Here is a 16,568-nt window from a genome sequence, read left to right as displayed (position 1 = left end):
TTAAGGTCAGGCTTGACAAAGCCCTGGCTGGAATGATTTAGTCGGGGATTGGTCCTGTTTTGAGCAGGGGGTTGGACTCGATGACCTCCTGAGGTCCCTTCCAACCCTGATATTCTATGATTCTATGGTGGCCTTTAACCTTAGTCTCCTCTCAAGCTCTTTCCACTATGGAATGCTCTCTGGTGATTTGCTGCCTTTTCATGGCATGCCAGATTTCTAGCCAGATTTGTCCAGTCCTTTGTTCCTGTAGAACCCAATGTGGCTGGAACATTAGACTGGAAGAGTTTGCAACCAAAACAGTATGCAGCATTCTGGGTTTTTCAGTACATAAGCAGCCGCCTCTCCACTTTGTCACCATTGGGGGTTTCACACCAGTAATGTGTTGGATGGAAACTTCTATTTTCATTGTCATTGGGGAACATGAAGTTTTTCACTTGCTGTGGCCCATGCAGTACAAGGAAGTCCCTCAGGCTACTGCTCAAGTGAGTCCACAGTCCTGGATCATCTAGACTTAAGGAACTAAACTCAGCAGCAGCTGTTTCTTGCGCCTCCACCACACTCTTCTCTGATCTACACTTTTCTTCGGGAATGTGCATGGTTACATCCACTTGAGATGGAGATACGGATGCTGCAGTAGCTGCCAGGTCACCCGCACTCTGACTAACTGGAAGATCAGGCAGCTCCTCACCACTCACATCCTCACTGGGGCCGGAAGGCTCACCATGGAGAGTGAATTTGTGTGTGGGGGTGGAGGGTGAGAAAACCTGGATTTGTGCTGGAAATGGCCCACCTGATGATCACTTTAGATAAGCTATTACCAGCAGGACAGTGGGGTGGGAGGAGGTATTGTTTCATATTCTCTGTGTATATATAAAGCCTGCTGCAGTTTCCACGATATGCATCTGAGGAAGTGAGCTGTAGCTCACGAAAGCTTATGCTCAAATAAATTGGTTAGTCTCTAAGGTGCCACAAGTCCTCCTTTTCTATTTGTGTCTATGTATCTCAGAAGAACTCCTTCCTGGTTAGATAGAAAAGCTTCCTTTGCTTGCTTTCTTTTTCTGAATGCTGCCCCAGAGGGGCGTTTTCTTCTTGCACTCATGGCTGCTGTTCTGGGCCAGCTATAGTGGCTCCCAGCACTCAGTTGAAGGGGACAAATAAGCAGGCTGGTAGCAGGGCCTGAGTGAGGGAAGATATCAGCGTCTTAAGGGCCTAACTGGCTCCTACTACTTCAGTTGAGGGCCTGCTCTCCTCAAGTGGGTTCAGGGAAGCAGCAGGACACAGGAAGCTCCCTGAGAAGCTGGGGTTAATCAGGCTCCTGGGGGGGGGGGCTCGAGAGGTACATAAGAGGCTTCTCCTCTTCTCTCTCCCTGCAGCTCCTGCTGCTTTCTGTGATTCCCTCTCCCCTTTTCTCCTGCCTGCCTGTTCTGTCTCTTGTGCCCTCCTCCCTCCAGCCCAGCACTCCCCCATCTCTGTGCATCCAGAGCAGAGAGAGTCCAGATGCACCAGCAGCAGACACAATTGTCTACACGCTGGGTCCTAGTGGCGCCCCCGCAGTCTGGCACCTGAGGCAGCTGCCTCAGTTCGCCTCATGCTAAGGCCAGCCCTGTGTAAGTGACAACACGAGGTGCAAGGCAGGAAAGAAACCTGATCAGAGAAGCCTATTTCTGAATATGCTTACACCAGTGTAAACTTTTTAGATTTCCACCTGATTCACACCAGTGCAAATGAGATCAAGCCAGGATCCTCCTGAGTTCTAGACCAGATGCTGCCACTGATTTGCTGTAAATCCTTGGGCAAGTTGCCTGGACCCAAATTTTCAGAAGGATTCACTAAGGACTCGATCCAATGTCTGCTGGAGTCAATGGGTGTCTTTCTCTGCCTATGTCTCCAGTGGGTAATGGATCAGCCCCTCCTTCTGGGCACTTCTACTTGAGACATTGAGGTCCTGGTGTTTCCAAAAATGCAGAGTGCCCACAACTCTAACAGAAGTCATTGAGGTCTGCGAGAGATCAGGCTTCCTGGGATCCATGATCTAAGGGTCCAAAATTAGAACATTTAAGGCCCTAATCTCTGTCTCTTCACTGTAACCCCCTGCCCACTCAGCTTGTGCCCTAGATATAATCTGCCCCAGCCCATGCAATTAACACTAAACGTAGTCACACAATGTTTGGTTATCATTAACTTATAATGATTGGGCACCTACTGTGTATCCAAATGTGTATCTCTTGTTTATCTTGCAAATCATACTATGGGCCAAAGAAAAAGAAAAAATGTTTGCAACAGCTGCAAAGAGGGTGATTTATGTGAAGTTTATATAATTTAAAAATAATGGTTCTGACTTATAACTCAGCTTTTACTTAACTCCTTCAAAAGGATCATATAAACCAAAACACAGCAGACACCCATGAGGGAATGGTCCTAGAGCTAGGGCAATCCAGAGCAAGCCTTGCACAACCCACTGGGGAAATTTAAAAACAGTGCTGAATTTAGAACGTAGAGAATTTTGCTGCACTTCTCTCTGAAAGTTGGCAGCTTGTCTTGTCATCATCGATGCTTTTACTTATAAGGACTTAGCTGGTGTCACGTTAGGGGAAAAAGCTCTTTTGTTTGCTTCTCCATCTGTAAACCTGGAAGATATTTTCCTTTAGATTTTTGGGTTTTGTCAGGCAAGCATTTATCTGTATCCCTGTATTTCCAATCAGGAGATGTAGCTCACGCTGCTCTGATTTGTTTACCTGTTGCTTTAGCATGTAATCAGTGATTGCCATGGCTCTGGCAATAATAAAGCCTAGCACTTACGTAGCTCGTCTCATCGGCATATTGCAAAATGCTTTACAAAGGTCAGTATCTTTATCCCCATTTTACAGATGGGGAAACTGAGGCACAGGGTGACCATGACAGCTCTCATTTGTCCTATGGATATCTGTACTTCTCCTGGTTCATGTCACCTTCTTTGCCACAGCAAACACTGAAATCTGCATGGCAGCTTGGGTTGACAATAAGATTTATCAGGGGGACAGCTGTGTGAGTACTCGATCTAGGCTAAGGTCAATTGCTATAAATCATTCCTGGTTCTGAGGGTCGTTTTGTTTGTGTTTAAATTTGTATGACTGTGTGCTCTTGAGTGTGATCAAAAACAATTCTTAAACACAAAACCAACCAAGGGATTTAAATGTAAAAGATTTAATAAATGTTGGGTTATAGCTGAGATTTCAAAGGCCCAAAAGTCTGTGAATTCAAGGGTTAGGGTTCCAATAACCGCCTGAGCTTGGCTACACTTCAAAGTACATTCCAAAGGCAGAGCAAGATGGAATGGCTGGAGATTGAAGTTACTCCGATTCAGATTGGAAATAAGGTGCAAATTTTTAACTGACAATAATTAACCAGTGGAACAGCTCACACAAGGGCATGGGAGAGTCTCCATCACTTGGCGTCATTAAATCCAGTTGGAGTCTCTTTATCAAAGAAATGCTCTGGCTCAAACAGAAATTATGAATTTGATACAGGAATCGCTGAGTAAAAATTCTCTGGTGTTTGTTATGTGAGAGGTCATTGGGGGAGGAGTATCTTTGAATTTCCTGAAATTTCATTTAGAGCCACATCCATAGTATGGCACTAGCGTGGTTAATAGTTGTCTGATGTTTATTCTTTTTGTGATTAAGACATGTGAGTGAAGTTAATGGGATCCTTGCTGGGTGCCTCTGGGACCAGGTGCCGTTCGGGCAGACTCTGTCAGTCCTCTGGCTGGTGGCTTAGAGCGAGAGAGTAGGGGAGCACCAGGAACTGCAAAGGGGAGATTCGCAGAAGGTGGGTGCCTTGCACTGTTGGGAAATCCAGCTGTGAAGGGCCACACCTGGCTCTGGTGGAGAGGAGACTGACCAGCTCCTTTGGGCTCATTCCACACTAATGAGGCGCACCTGTAAGGCTTGCGCTGTGAGGAGGGGGCACTTAGAAAGGAAGAACCTACCACAGAAGGGGGTGGAGAACAGGGTGAAGACTGCTCCACCTCAGAGATGGCTGACCACAGACTGGTCAGCCAGGCCCCATCGCTCCTGAAGCTGCATGTGGGAAAGCGGGGTGCCCCAAGAGGAGGGGCTGGAGATGGACCGTGGACCCTAATTGAAGACAGTAGGCCAGCTGATCAACGAAGCCCCAAGGGCTGGCCCCAGACAGATGGCTTAAGAGATGGGGCACCTTTGCCGTTCTTTTCTTTTCCTCTGATCCCCTCTCACAAGGAGAGCGAGGGAAAGAGACCTTTCTTGTCTTTGGTTAGAGAACCCTGTGTGTGCTACAACCTGGGAGGTCATTATAAACAACTTGAATAGGGAACCGTGGGACTCAGAGGTGCCCCAGGCCCTGCTGTGTGTCTCACATGGGGCACCCACAGTCCCCCATCACCTTAGCCAGTGTTGGTCATTAGTCCTAGGGCCGGAGAGGTAGTTTCCTGAGGGTCAGGCTGTCAGCTCTTGCACGGGGCCATCTTGCTCCATTCAGGCGGTCTATCACCAAACCAAACCTCGTTCTTCCCCATTATACTGCTGGTGCCCCGGGCATGTTCTCTATGGTCATAAACACTGGCCCTTCCATTCCACTACGCTAGCAAATACCTCAGTCGGCCGGGGAGACTTCCATGCACATCGCTCGGCCTCTGGGGATGGCAGCTCGGGTGTTCGCACCTGTCCTGGGCAGTCACAGCTGCGAACTTTGCTCTGTGCTGCGGGCCTCAGATCCCTCCCTCGAGGATGCTTTTGAGACCTGTAGGAGTCTGACACCAAGCTCTGGGGCACACGCTTTCCAGCAGCAACGTCCCAGGCTGCTGCCTGCAGTTAAACCCTCCCCCGTCTTTGTCTCCCGCTCGGGGGGGGGGGGGGGGGGGAGTTAAAGGTTAGATTGCTGCAGAGTCACTTGCTTTGCTGGTCTCTGTCTGTCTGGTACGAGGTGTGGAACCACATCCTTTTGTTGTGAAGACGGGAACCACACCAGAGTTAGGGTTGCAACCAACATCGGCATTGCCACCCTGGGTCGGTGCAGGCCGGCAGGAACAGGAAGTGATTTTTCAACCATGACACGGAAGTCAGCGTATCAGATGAGCTCATTCAGTCGGTTTCTCTCAGGTTATTCTACTTTCACAGTCATTAAAATAGGCACAACACAAAGCAGGACCCAATCCTGAGACATGCACAGTGCCCTCAGTTTCTATTGACTCAGCACTTTCACAGAATCATAGAAGATCAGGGTTGGAAGGGACCTCAGGAGGGCATCTAGTCCAACGCCCTGCTCATGCAGGACCAACCCCAACTAAATCATCCCAGCCAGGGCTTTGTCAAGCCAGGCCTTAAACACCTCTAAGGTTTCCACCACTTCCCTAGGTAGCCCATTCCAGTGCTTCGCCACCCTCCTAGTGAAATAGTTTTGCCTAATATCCAACCTAGACCTCCCCCACTGCAACTTGAGACCATTACTCCTTGTTCTGTCATCTGCCATCACTGAGAACAGCCTAGCTCCATCCTTTTTGGAACCCCCCTTCCGGTATTTGAAGGCTACTATCAAATCCCCCCTCACTCTTCTCTTCTGCAGACTAAATAACCCCAGTTCCCTCAGCCTCTCCTCATTAATCATGTGCCCCAGCCCCCTAATCATTTTCATTGCCCTTCGCTGGACTCTCTCCAATTTGTCCACATCCCTTCTGTAGTGGGGGGACCAAAACAGGATGCAATATTTCAGGTGTGGCTTCACCAGTGCCGAATAGAGGGGAATAATCACTTCCCTTGATCTGCTGGCAATGCTCCTACTAATACAGCCCAATATGCCATTAGCCTTCTTGGCAACAAGGGCACACTGCTGACTCATATCCAGCTTCTCGTCCACTGTCACCCCTAGGTCCTTTTCTGCAGAACTTCTGCGTAGCCAGTCAGTCCCCAGCCTGTAGCGGTGCATGGGATTCTTCCTTCCTAAATGCAGGACTCTGTACTTGTTCTTGTTGAACCTCATCAGATTTCTTTTGGCCCAATCCTCCAATTTGTCTAGGTCACTCTGGTCCCTATCCCTACCCTCCAGCGTATCTACCTCTCCCCACAGCTTAGTGTCATCTGCGAACTTTCTGAGGGTGCAATTCATTAATAAAGATGTTGAACAAAACCGGCCTCAGGACCGACCCCTGGGGCACTTTACTTGATACCGGCTGCCAGCTAGACATCGAGTCGTTGATCACTACCCGTTGAGTCCGACAATCTAGCCAGTTTTCTATCCACCTTATAATCCATTCATCCAATCCATACTTTAACTTGCTGTCAAGAATACTGTGGGAGACCATATCAAAAGCTTTGCTAAAGTCAAGATATATCACATCCACCCGCTTTCCCCATATCCACAGAGTCAGTTATTTCATCATAGAAGGGAATCAGGTTGGTCAGCATGACTTGCCCTTGGTGAATCCATGTTAACTGTTCCTGATCACTTTCCTCTCCTCCAAGTACTTCAAAATGGATTCCTTTGATACTTTGCAGGATTGGGCCCAGCCTGCCGCATTAGGACCATCTGAACTAGCCATTAACATTAAAATAACAATGAGAATCTCCTCCCATTCAGTCACCGACAAAGCCTATCCCTTTCTCTGAAACCCAGTAGAGAGGGTCTGCTTTGCAGCTGGCCTAGAAGGCTAACCAGTCTGGGGTTGGGAACAAGGACCCTGCATGAATGACAGGCACCTTTCCGCCCTCCCTGCTCCTTTAGGCCAGGGAGCTGTTAGCAGCAGTGACCTGGGTGAGAGATGTCTGCGCACTAGTATATCAGTTGTTTGACACCTCAAATGCTACTTAAGCAACATTGGCAATTCGGAGTACTGGAACCCAAAGCTGTACCGTTCGTCCAAATGCCAGATCCGGGAAATGCAAGTACAATTTGTGCTTCCTTCTCCTGACTCCCGGGTAATATTATTCCTGCCCTCGATATGCCTGGCCCCAGTTTAGCCGTTTAAAACAGATGAGTCATGCTACTGTCTCCTCCTTACTGTATCAATCCTGAGCTGATGTCGTCATGCCTGGAAAATTGTGACTGCTTTTAAATGGGATTGTGTAAAGGGTGCGATTCCGCAGTGGCATAGGACACGCAGACTTAGAGCAAAGGAAATGGATATTGTGTTTGAATTATGATCACAAACGTGGGAAGCAAAGTATTTGACCAGCTGACTGCCTTAAACTTAACAGCATGCTGTCAAATTTTGTATGTTTAATGTTCCATTTGCTGACCAGTGTAAAGATTATTTTTTTAATTAGAATAACAGTTGTGATACAGGAAGTTCTTAGTTAATGAAAATGTAGTGGCGGAAGTAAAATATATCCTAAAATGCATAATTTGCTTTGGATTGCTTTGGGAAAAGCTAGAGAAGTCTGGCTAGGACTGTGAAGCACCAAAGAACTCAGAGAAAGTGAAGAAGCTAAAATCAAAAAGGTAAAATGGTCATTTATGGAGATAGGGAAAAATTCCAGTTTAATGAAAAGGAGGCAGTATTTGAAACATATGGGCTCATACATCATCCTCTTCCAGATGCTACAGAAGACAATGGCAAGAAAAGATCTTCCCCCCATCCCCTTGAAACTGGTAGGATAGGTGATGTCTGCAATGTTTTTAAAGACATCTAATTTCCACAGGACCTGTGTGAAAGGACTTAAGTGCTTTGAAAACTTTATATATCGAAAGCAAACTTTCCAGGTGAAAAATATAAGTACATATACTTTTAGGTATGCCTGGGTGCATATACATGTATGTGTTAGCTATTATTTCAGGTCATTATAATACATTTTAAAATATCTAGAGTTTTAAAAGAACTAAATCTTAATAGCTAAGTCTCCATTATTGGCTATTTTGTTAATTCCATTTAAATGTATCAATTACTGCACTGAGAGGTGATAGCATCTCCTCTCTCTCTCTCTAGCATTATTTTACATTACATACATGAGAAAAAGCCTGCTTCATAATTGATTGACAAATCGTATGGTCAGTTAGTAAGTTTCCATTGTTTACCTTCTCAGAGGTAAATAATATTGAAGTGTAGAACTACATTAACCAATGTCAGGGTACAGATGTGGGGACACACATGAAAGACCCCCAAGCTTATTTCTACCAGCTTAGGTTAAAACTTCTACAAGGCACAGATTCTTTGGCCTTGGAGAGTACGCTGCCACCACCAAGTGATTTAACAAAGAATCAGGGAAAGGACCACTTGGAGTTTCTGTTCCCCCAAAATATCCCCCCAAGCCCTTACACCCCCTTTCCTGGGGAGGCTTGAGAATAATATCAAAACCAATTGGTTACAAAGTGATCACAGACCCAAACCCCTGGGTCTTAGGACAATAGAGAAATCAGTCAGGTTCTTAAAAGAAGGATTTTATTTTAAAAAAAGGTAAAAAATCACCTCTGTAAAATCAGGATGGAAAATAACTTTACAGGGTAACAAAAGATTCAAAAACACAGCAGAACTTCCTCTAAGCTTAGTTTCAAAGTTACAAAAAACGGGAATAAACCTCCCTCCAGCAAAGGAAAAATTCACAAGCAGAACAAAAGATAATCTAACATGCCTTGCCTGGCTTTTACTTACAATTTTTGTAATATGAGAAACATTTAGGATGGTTTATAGGAGAAGGAGTTTTCTGACCGGATGCTTCTCTGCTTCCCAAGAGAACACACAAAAAAGCTCCCCCCCCCCCCCCAAGATTTGAAAGTATCTTCTTTCCCATTGGTCCTTTTGGTCAGGTGCCAAACAAGTTATTTGAGCTTCTTAACCCCTTACAGGTAAGGAGGAATTCTAGGCTACCCTTAGCTGTATGGTTATGACAACCAGTCAGTTCACATATGCAGATAAATGCATCATGATGGCATGCATCATTTCAGCAAAGCTTACTGAACTCTGATGAGCCCCTGGGTTACATATGCTGTCTATCTGCTTCCTGACTGGATCAGGAGTAAATAATAGCATCTTTGGGACTGCTCTCTTCACCTCCCATTGAGAAAGTTAATCTAAAAGGAAAAGCTGCTGCACTTCTGAGACTCATGGCCTTAGTCCAGATTTTCAGAGATTCTGAATATGTGCGGCAATGCATGGAGCACCAGATTCCGCCACACTGCCGATCTAGAGCATTGCTTTTCGGTAGGGCTTGCCCCAGAGGAAAGCATTACCCCGCTTGAGTAACGTTACCAGAGTTAGATCCCATGGGGAGTTTTTGTTTTGGTGAAAGTAACGACTGATTGTCCCTCCAGGAAAAAATATGGACCAAGGCAAAATTTGGTCCATATAGTCTTCTCTGCTCGGTCAGTGCTGATGTTCACCTTAGCAGAAGTACATTTCTAGTAATGCTCAGAATGCTCAGTACTTCCCCACAGCTGCACTGTGGGGCTAGGACTCAGAATGTGAGATCATGCTGCCCTTCTGCTTGCTTCTTATACGTCGGCTGTTACATGTTTGAAGAATATCTTGCATTCTAATAGCAATAGTGGTGCGACCTCAGTTTTCACTGTGCCTTTTTTTTTTAATTATAGGTCCCACTTCAGCAAAAAACGTGAGAATTTAAAAACTGAGATTTCTCTAAAATGTCGTACAGACAGGAATTGGAGAAATACCGCGATCTGGATGAGGATAAGATCCTTAGTGCATTGACAGAAGAAGAGCTCAGGACACTGGAGAATGAACTGGAGGAGCTAGATCCTGATGTAAGTAGATTTTAAATGACCTCTAGATGGTAAATTCTGAGTAACTGTGGCACAAACCTTTATATCTTTTGGGGTGGATCTATCAGTATTTACTTCTTTAATCTGCTAAACTCTCTTTCCATCTACTGCAACTGTAGTTTATGTGGTCTGAATTCATGACATTGTGTGTTCTTTTTATTTCATTTAAAGAGTTATGTGAGAAATGTAATACCTAAGCAATGTCGTTGCTCCTCTGAAAAATACAGGGCCATTCATGCTGTTACACAAGGTCTTACTCCAGTTTCTCGGTGCTCCTGTGAATACAATAGCAGGTGAAGCCAAGCAAAATCTGCAACTGGAGCAGAGGTCTGCTAAAGTGCAGCGTTCCTCTTTTCTGCTGTGATTGGTAAAGTGCCAGCTTAGACAGAGGGCCAGAATCTTCTACCTTTGGTGATGTTGAGTAGTTTCTTATTATGCTAGCAGTGGGATCACTCAGAGCCTTTATTCTGAATAAGGATGGCAGAATTGGGCCGTACGTTTGCATCCTGTTTTAAAAACCCTCCCAGCCCTGTCCCTGTCTGTAGAACTCACACCCACAAGATCCAGATCCCAAAGAACCTGCAGTAAGTGTGCTATCCCACTGACTTAGGTGATAATTCATTGTTCTTCCTGCAACACTGTCTAGAACAGCAACTGCTGCAGAATGGAAACAGGTCACTGCCCCTGAGCCTGGGCAGAGAGTTCAGAACATCCATGTCCCTGGGCAGAAGCACTCCTGCTGATCCCAGCTCCTCGGAGCCTGTTTAAAAATACCTTCGCTCCAAGGAAATGGTGAATATTCCACCTACTCTGCATCAAGCTTTCTTGGAGATGGCACAACGGATTTGGACCCTGATCCTGCAAACATGTACACATGAGTAGCCCCATTAAGTTCACGGGAATTGCGCAGGTGTGTAAAATAAAGCAACTCGCATGCATAAGCGTTTGCAGGGTCCAGGTCTTAGTGAGGACTCAGTAGTTTGCCTAGTTTTAGGAAAATATTTGCCTGCTGAGCACATGCTGTTCAGTGTTTCGAAGGCATAATTCTGGGCTGTCGAGCCTGTAGGGAGGCAGGGCTGGATTCCATATTTGTTTATAGTCCATGAGTTGGGGTATAAGTTGAGGACTTCGTAGTCTCCTTGATCCATAGTGGATCCCCCACTGCTGTCAAGGGGAGGTTACACACGCAACATAGGGAGAATGTGCCCTCCAGGCAGGTCTACACTCTCGTGTTTATTGTTTATTCAGTCCCTTATGGTCACATTCAGAATCATGCTGAGAGAATTAGGCTCCCTTTAAGCGCTGCTACTGTTGCTCTTTATCCTTCTGCATAGCCTGCCGTCCTTTCTCTGCCCCCTCTCTCTCTGCATCTCCTCCTTTCTTTCCCCTGGGAATGATTTTCCAACCAGTTCTGCACCCGCCTTATAGTAGCTCCACCTAGATTGCATTTCCCTAGTTTGTTTATGAGAAAGTCATGCAAGATGGTATCAAAAGCTTTACTAAAGTCAAGATCTACCACGTCTACTGTTTCCCCCCATCCTGTTATCCTGTCACAGAAAGCTACCAGGTTGGTTTGATATGATTTGTTCTTGACAAATCCATGCTGACTGTTACTTATCACCTTATTATCTTCTAGATGTTTGCAAATTAATTGCTTAATTATTTGCTCCATTATCTTTCTGGGTACAGAAGTTTTGCTGACTGGTCTGTAATTCCCTGGGTTGTCCTTATTTCCCTTTTTATAGATGGGCACTATACTTTCCCTTTTCCAGTCTTCTGGAATCTCTCCCGTCTTCCATGACGTTTCAACGTTAATTGCTAATGGCTCAGATATCTCCTCAGTCAGCTCCTTGAGTATTCTAGGATGCATTTCATCAGGCCTTGGTGATTTGAAGACATCTAACTTGTCTAAGTAATTTTTGACTTGTTCTTTCCCTATTTTAGACTCTGATCCTACCTCATTTTCACTGGCATTCACTATGTTAGACATCCAATCGCCACCAACCTTCTTGGTGAAAACCAAAACAAAGAAGGCATTAAGCACCTCTGCCATTTCCACATTTTCTGTTATTGTCTTTCCCCCCTCATTGAGTATCTGGCCTACTCTGTCCTTGGTCTTCCTCTTGCTTCTAATGTATTTGTAGAATGTTTTCTTGTTTCCTTTTATGTCCCTAGCTAGTTGGATCTCATTTTGTGCCTTGGCTTTTCTAATTTTGTCCCTGCATACTTGTGTTATTTGTTTATATTCATCCTTTGTAATTTGACCGAGTTTCCACTTTTTCTGGGACTCTTTTTTGAGTTTTAGATCATTGAAGATCTCCTGGTTAAGCCAGGGTGGTCTCTTGCCATATTTCCTATCTTTCCTACGCAGTGGGATAGTTTGCTCTTGTGCATTTTGGTCCATTACAAGATGAAAATGGTAGAATAATCAATAATAATGCAGAAATATTCAATATGTATTTCTGTTCTGTATTTCTGGGGAAGAAGCAGGTGAAGTCATATCATATGATAGCACTCTCTTCATTCCTCTAGTATCTAAGGAGGATGTTAAACAACAACTGCTAAAGTTAGACATTTTTAAATCAGCAGGTCTAGATAACTCAGATCCAAGAATTTTAAAAGAGCTGGCTGAGGAGCTCACTGGACTGTTAACGCTGATTTTCAATAAGTTTTGGAGCATTGAGAAAGTTCCAGAAGACTGGAAGAAAGCTGATGCTGTGCCAATATTTAAAAATGGTAAATGGGACGAGCTGGGTAATTATAGGCCTGTCAGTGTGACATCAATTCCAGGATAGAAAATGGAGTAGCTGATACAGGACTTGATTAATAAAGAATCAAAGTGAGGGTAATATGATTAATGCCAATCAACATGGGATTATGGAAAATAGATCCTGTCAAACTAACTTGTTACCTTTTTTGATCAGATTACACTTTGGTTGACAAAGGTAACGGTGCTGATGCAATATACTTAAACTTCTGTAAGGCATTTGTCTTGGTACCAGATGATATTTTGATTAAAAAACTAGAAAGAGATACATTTAACATGGCACACATTAAATGGATTAAAAGCTGATTAACTGATTGGTCTCAAAATGTCATTGTGAACAGAAAATCATCATCGAACTGGTGAGTTTCTATTGGGGTCCAACAGGGGTCTGTTCTTGGCCCTTTGCTATTTAACATTTTTATGAATGACCTGGAAGAACACATAAAATCATCAAAAAGTTTTCATATAACCCCAAAACTGGAGAGTGGTAAATAATGAAGAGGGCTGGTCACCACTATAGAGTGATCTTGATTGCTTGGCAAGCTGCACACAAACTAACAATATGTGCTTTAACATGGCTAAATGTCACTGTATACCTCTAGGAACAAAGAATGCAGGCCGTACTTACAGGCTGGGGGAGACTGTCCTTTAGAGCAGTGATTCTGAAAAAGATTTTGGGGTTGTGGTGATGGATAAACAGGTGAACATGAGCTGCCAGTATGATGTTGTGGCCAAAAGGGCTAGTGAGATCCTGAGATGCATAAACAGGGTACTGTCAAGTGGGAGAAGAGAGGTTGTTTTATCTCAATTTGGCATTGGTGCAACCACTGCTGGAATGCTGTGTCCAGTTCTGGTGCCCACCATTCAAGAGGGATGTTGATAAATTGGGGAGGGTTCAGAGAAGAGCCACGAAAATTATTCGAAAACCTGCTTTATAGGGTGTGTCTACACTGCAAACAAACTGTCAGGGTGCTGAGGCACAGAGCCAGAGTCAATTGACTTGAGCTGAGGCTGCAGAAAATACCAGTGCATATGTTCCCACTTGTGCTGGAGCCTGGCTCTGAGGCTCTCCCCCCTCCCTGGGTTTCAGAACCTGGGCTCCAGCACGAGTGGGAATGTCTGCCTTGCTGTTTTTAGCCCCACAGCCTGAACCCCACAAGCCTGTGTCATTTGACCTGGTTCTGAGTTTCAGTGCAATGCGGTTTTCTTTGCAGTATGGACATACCCATAGTGATAGATTCACAGAGTTCAATCTATTTAGCTTGACAAAGAGAAGGCTAAGAGGTGACTTGATTACAGTCTATAAGTACCTACATGGGGAATAAATATTTAATAATGGGCTCTTCAATCTAGCAGGCCAAGGTATATCACCATCCAATGGTTGGAAGTGGAAGCCAGACACATTCAGGAGGGAAATGAGGCCCACGTTTTAACAATGAGTGCTCTCAACCACTGGAACAATTTACCAAGGACCATGGTGGAATCTCCATCACCAACCATTTTTAAAGCAGGATAGGGTGTTTTTCTATCAGATTTGCTCAAGGAATTATTTGGGGGCAGTTCCCTGGCCTGTGTTACACAGGAGGTCAGGCTAGATGATCACAATGGTCTTTTCTAGCCTTTGCATCTATTAAAGACTTCTGTTGGAGCTTCTCCACTTCCTAGACATAATTAAATACTCATTGGGCCAGAGAGAGAGAGACTCTAGAAGCTAGTGGCTGTGGTATTGACGTCCCATGTGCGTGCCCTCACCACCGGCTATTGGCTGCTCTGGGGTAGAGGGTGTCTCTCTCGTGCTTTTTGCAAAACATTTCAAAAAGGTCTTGTTTTCATTCTGCATTGGAACGGGAACACACATCGAAACCTTGACAGTTTTCACTAGCCAGACTTGTTTTCTGGGGAGCCTTGCTGACCACCCCAGCACTTGCATGTCAGAGCTGCCACTAGAATCTAGAGAAGTCCCACATGTGCAAATGATGGGGTAGTTGGGTGCAAGGGAGTTAAATGAAGCCATCTAGCTGGAACAGTATTTTATACCCGCACTAAAACCTGTACAGAGCCAGCTGGCAGGCAAACAGATTGTTCCAATGCTAGGGTGGGTGATGCCAAGTACAGTGGGGTGAGGACTCTCCCTGTTATGCACATTTAATATTTGAGGGGAAAGCAGTGGGTTGTGCAGATTATTCTGGGGATTAAAAGTGCCATTGACATGATACAGACAAAGAAGAATCAGACATTCAGTGATCTTCCTGGGTTATACTTATTGCTTCCCCTAACGAGGCTGCTCAAGAGAGCGTCCTGGGAAAGCTAATGATCAAAGAAAACATCAGTCAAAGACACAGTATGGAGCAGCTAAGGTAACGTATATGGGTCTTTATGTATATGGGTCTTTAGCAAAGCTTTTGACACGGTCTCCCACAGTATTCTTGCCAGCAAGTTAAAGAAGTATGGGCTGGAAGAATTGACGATAAAGTGGATAGAAACCTGGTTAGATCATCAGGGTCAACGGGTAGTGATCAATGGCTCCATGTCTAGTTGGCAGCCGGTATCAAGTGGAGTGCCCCAAGGGTCGGTCCTGGGGCCGGTTTTGTTCAATATCTTCATAAATGATCTGGAGGATGGTGTGGATTGCACCCTCAGCAAGTTTGCAGATGACACTAAACTGGGAGGAGAGGTAGATATGCTGGAGGGGAGGGATAGGATCCAGAGGGACCTAGACAAATTGGAGGATTGGGCCAAAAGAAATCTGATGAGGTTCAACAAGGACAAGTGCAGAGTCCTGCACTTAGGACGGAAGAACCCAATGCACCGCTACAGACCAGGGACTGAATGGCTCGGCAGCAGTTCTGCAGAAAAGGACCTAGGGGTGACAGTGGACGAGAAGCTGGATATGAGTCGACAGCGTGCCCTTGTTGCCAAGCAGGCCAATGGCATTTTGGGATGTATAAGTAGGAGCATTGCCAGCAGATCGAGGGAAGTGATCGTTCCCCTCTATTCGACATTGGTGAGGCCTCATCTGGAGTACTGTGTCCAGTTTTGGGCCCCACACTACAAGAAGGATGTGGAAAAATTGGAAAACATCCAGCGGAGGTCAACAAAAATGATTAGGGGTCTGGAGCACATGATTTATGAGGAGTGGCTGAGGGAACTGGGATTGTTTAGTCTACGGAAGGGAAGAATGAGGGGGGATTTGATAGCTGCTTTAAACTACCTGAAAGGGGGTTCCAAAGAGGATGGATCTAGACTGTTCTTAGTGGTAGCAGATGACAGAGCAAGGAGTAATGGTCTCAGGTTGCAGTGGGGGAGGTTTAGGTTGGATATTAGGAAAAACTTTTTCACTAGGAGGGTGGTGAAACACTGGAATGCGTTACTTAGGGAGGTGGTGGAATCTCCTTCCTTAGATATTTTTAAGGTCAGGCTTGACAAAGCCCTGGCTGGGATGATTTAGTTGGGGATTGGTCCTGCTTTGAGCAGGGGGTTGGACTAGATGACCTCCTGAGGTCCCTTCCAACCCTGATATTCTATGATTCTATGATGGGTCGTGGCCTCTCAAGGTATCAGGTCTGAGAAAGCCAAGGACAGAGCTATTCCAAAGCATGCCGATTAGCGTGTTGCAGTTCAGCAAGGTTCTCTGCATAGTCAGCTAGTGGTGACTGAATCTGATGCTTATAATAATCTGCCTGGTTTGTAGGTTTTTGTATTTTGAATCAATTAGCAACTAATTATTTCATTTATTAGGCAGACATTGGGAAAAGCAATCTCTTGCTCCCAGTTCATGAGACTTTGTAATATGTAAATTTTGGCCCTGTTCCAACAAAGCACTCAAGTGTGTGTTTCATTTCAAGCAGGCAGTAATCCTGTTGACTTCAATGGGATTATCCTATGCTTAAATGTAAGCATGTGCTTAAGTGTGTTGCTATGTCAGGCCATTGCTGCCTACCCACTGTGGCTACAATGACTGCATACTATGTAGTTACTATTAAAAAGGCATGAGGTCTATAACATTTTTATTCTGCAGTAAGATAATAGAGAAAATATTTCTAAAATGACCTTCCCCACGAAGCCTTGCAGGTAACTG

At 45.0% G+C, this 16,568-nt stretch overlaps 1 protein-coding gene across 3 annotated transcripts in view; it reads left to right on the top strand.

Annotated features, from left to right (window-relative positions):
- Positions 1-16,568, top strand: part of TMOD1 (tropomodulin 1) — a 73,835-nt gene that overhangs the window by 8,143 nt on the left and 49,124 nt on the right. For all 3 annotated transcript variants that reach the window (XM_073346053.1, XM_073346054.1, XM_073346056.1), the window contains exon 2: positions 9,535-9,705. In XM_073346053.1, coding sequence (XP_073202154.1) covers positions 9,586-9,705 — 120 coding nt within the window. In that variant the 5' untranslated portion in view covers positions 9,535-9,585. The remainder of the gene's footprint in view (positions 1-9,534; positions 9,706-16,568) is intronic.

The sequence above is a fragment of the Lepidochelys kempii genome, chromosome 5, assembly GCF_965140265.1.
Source record: "Lepidochelys kempii isolate rLepKem1 chromosome 5, rLepKem1.hap2, whole genome shotgun sequence".
In the NCBI taxonomy this organism is placed as follows: Eukaryota; Metazoa; Chordata; order Testudines; family Cheloniidae; genus Lepidochelys; species Lepidochelys kempii.
The sequence above is the reverse complement of the archived record's forward strand: the minus strand, read 5'-3'. Positions and strand labels throughout refer to the sequence as shown.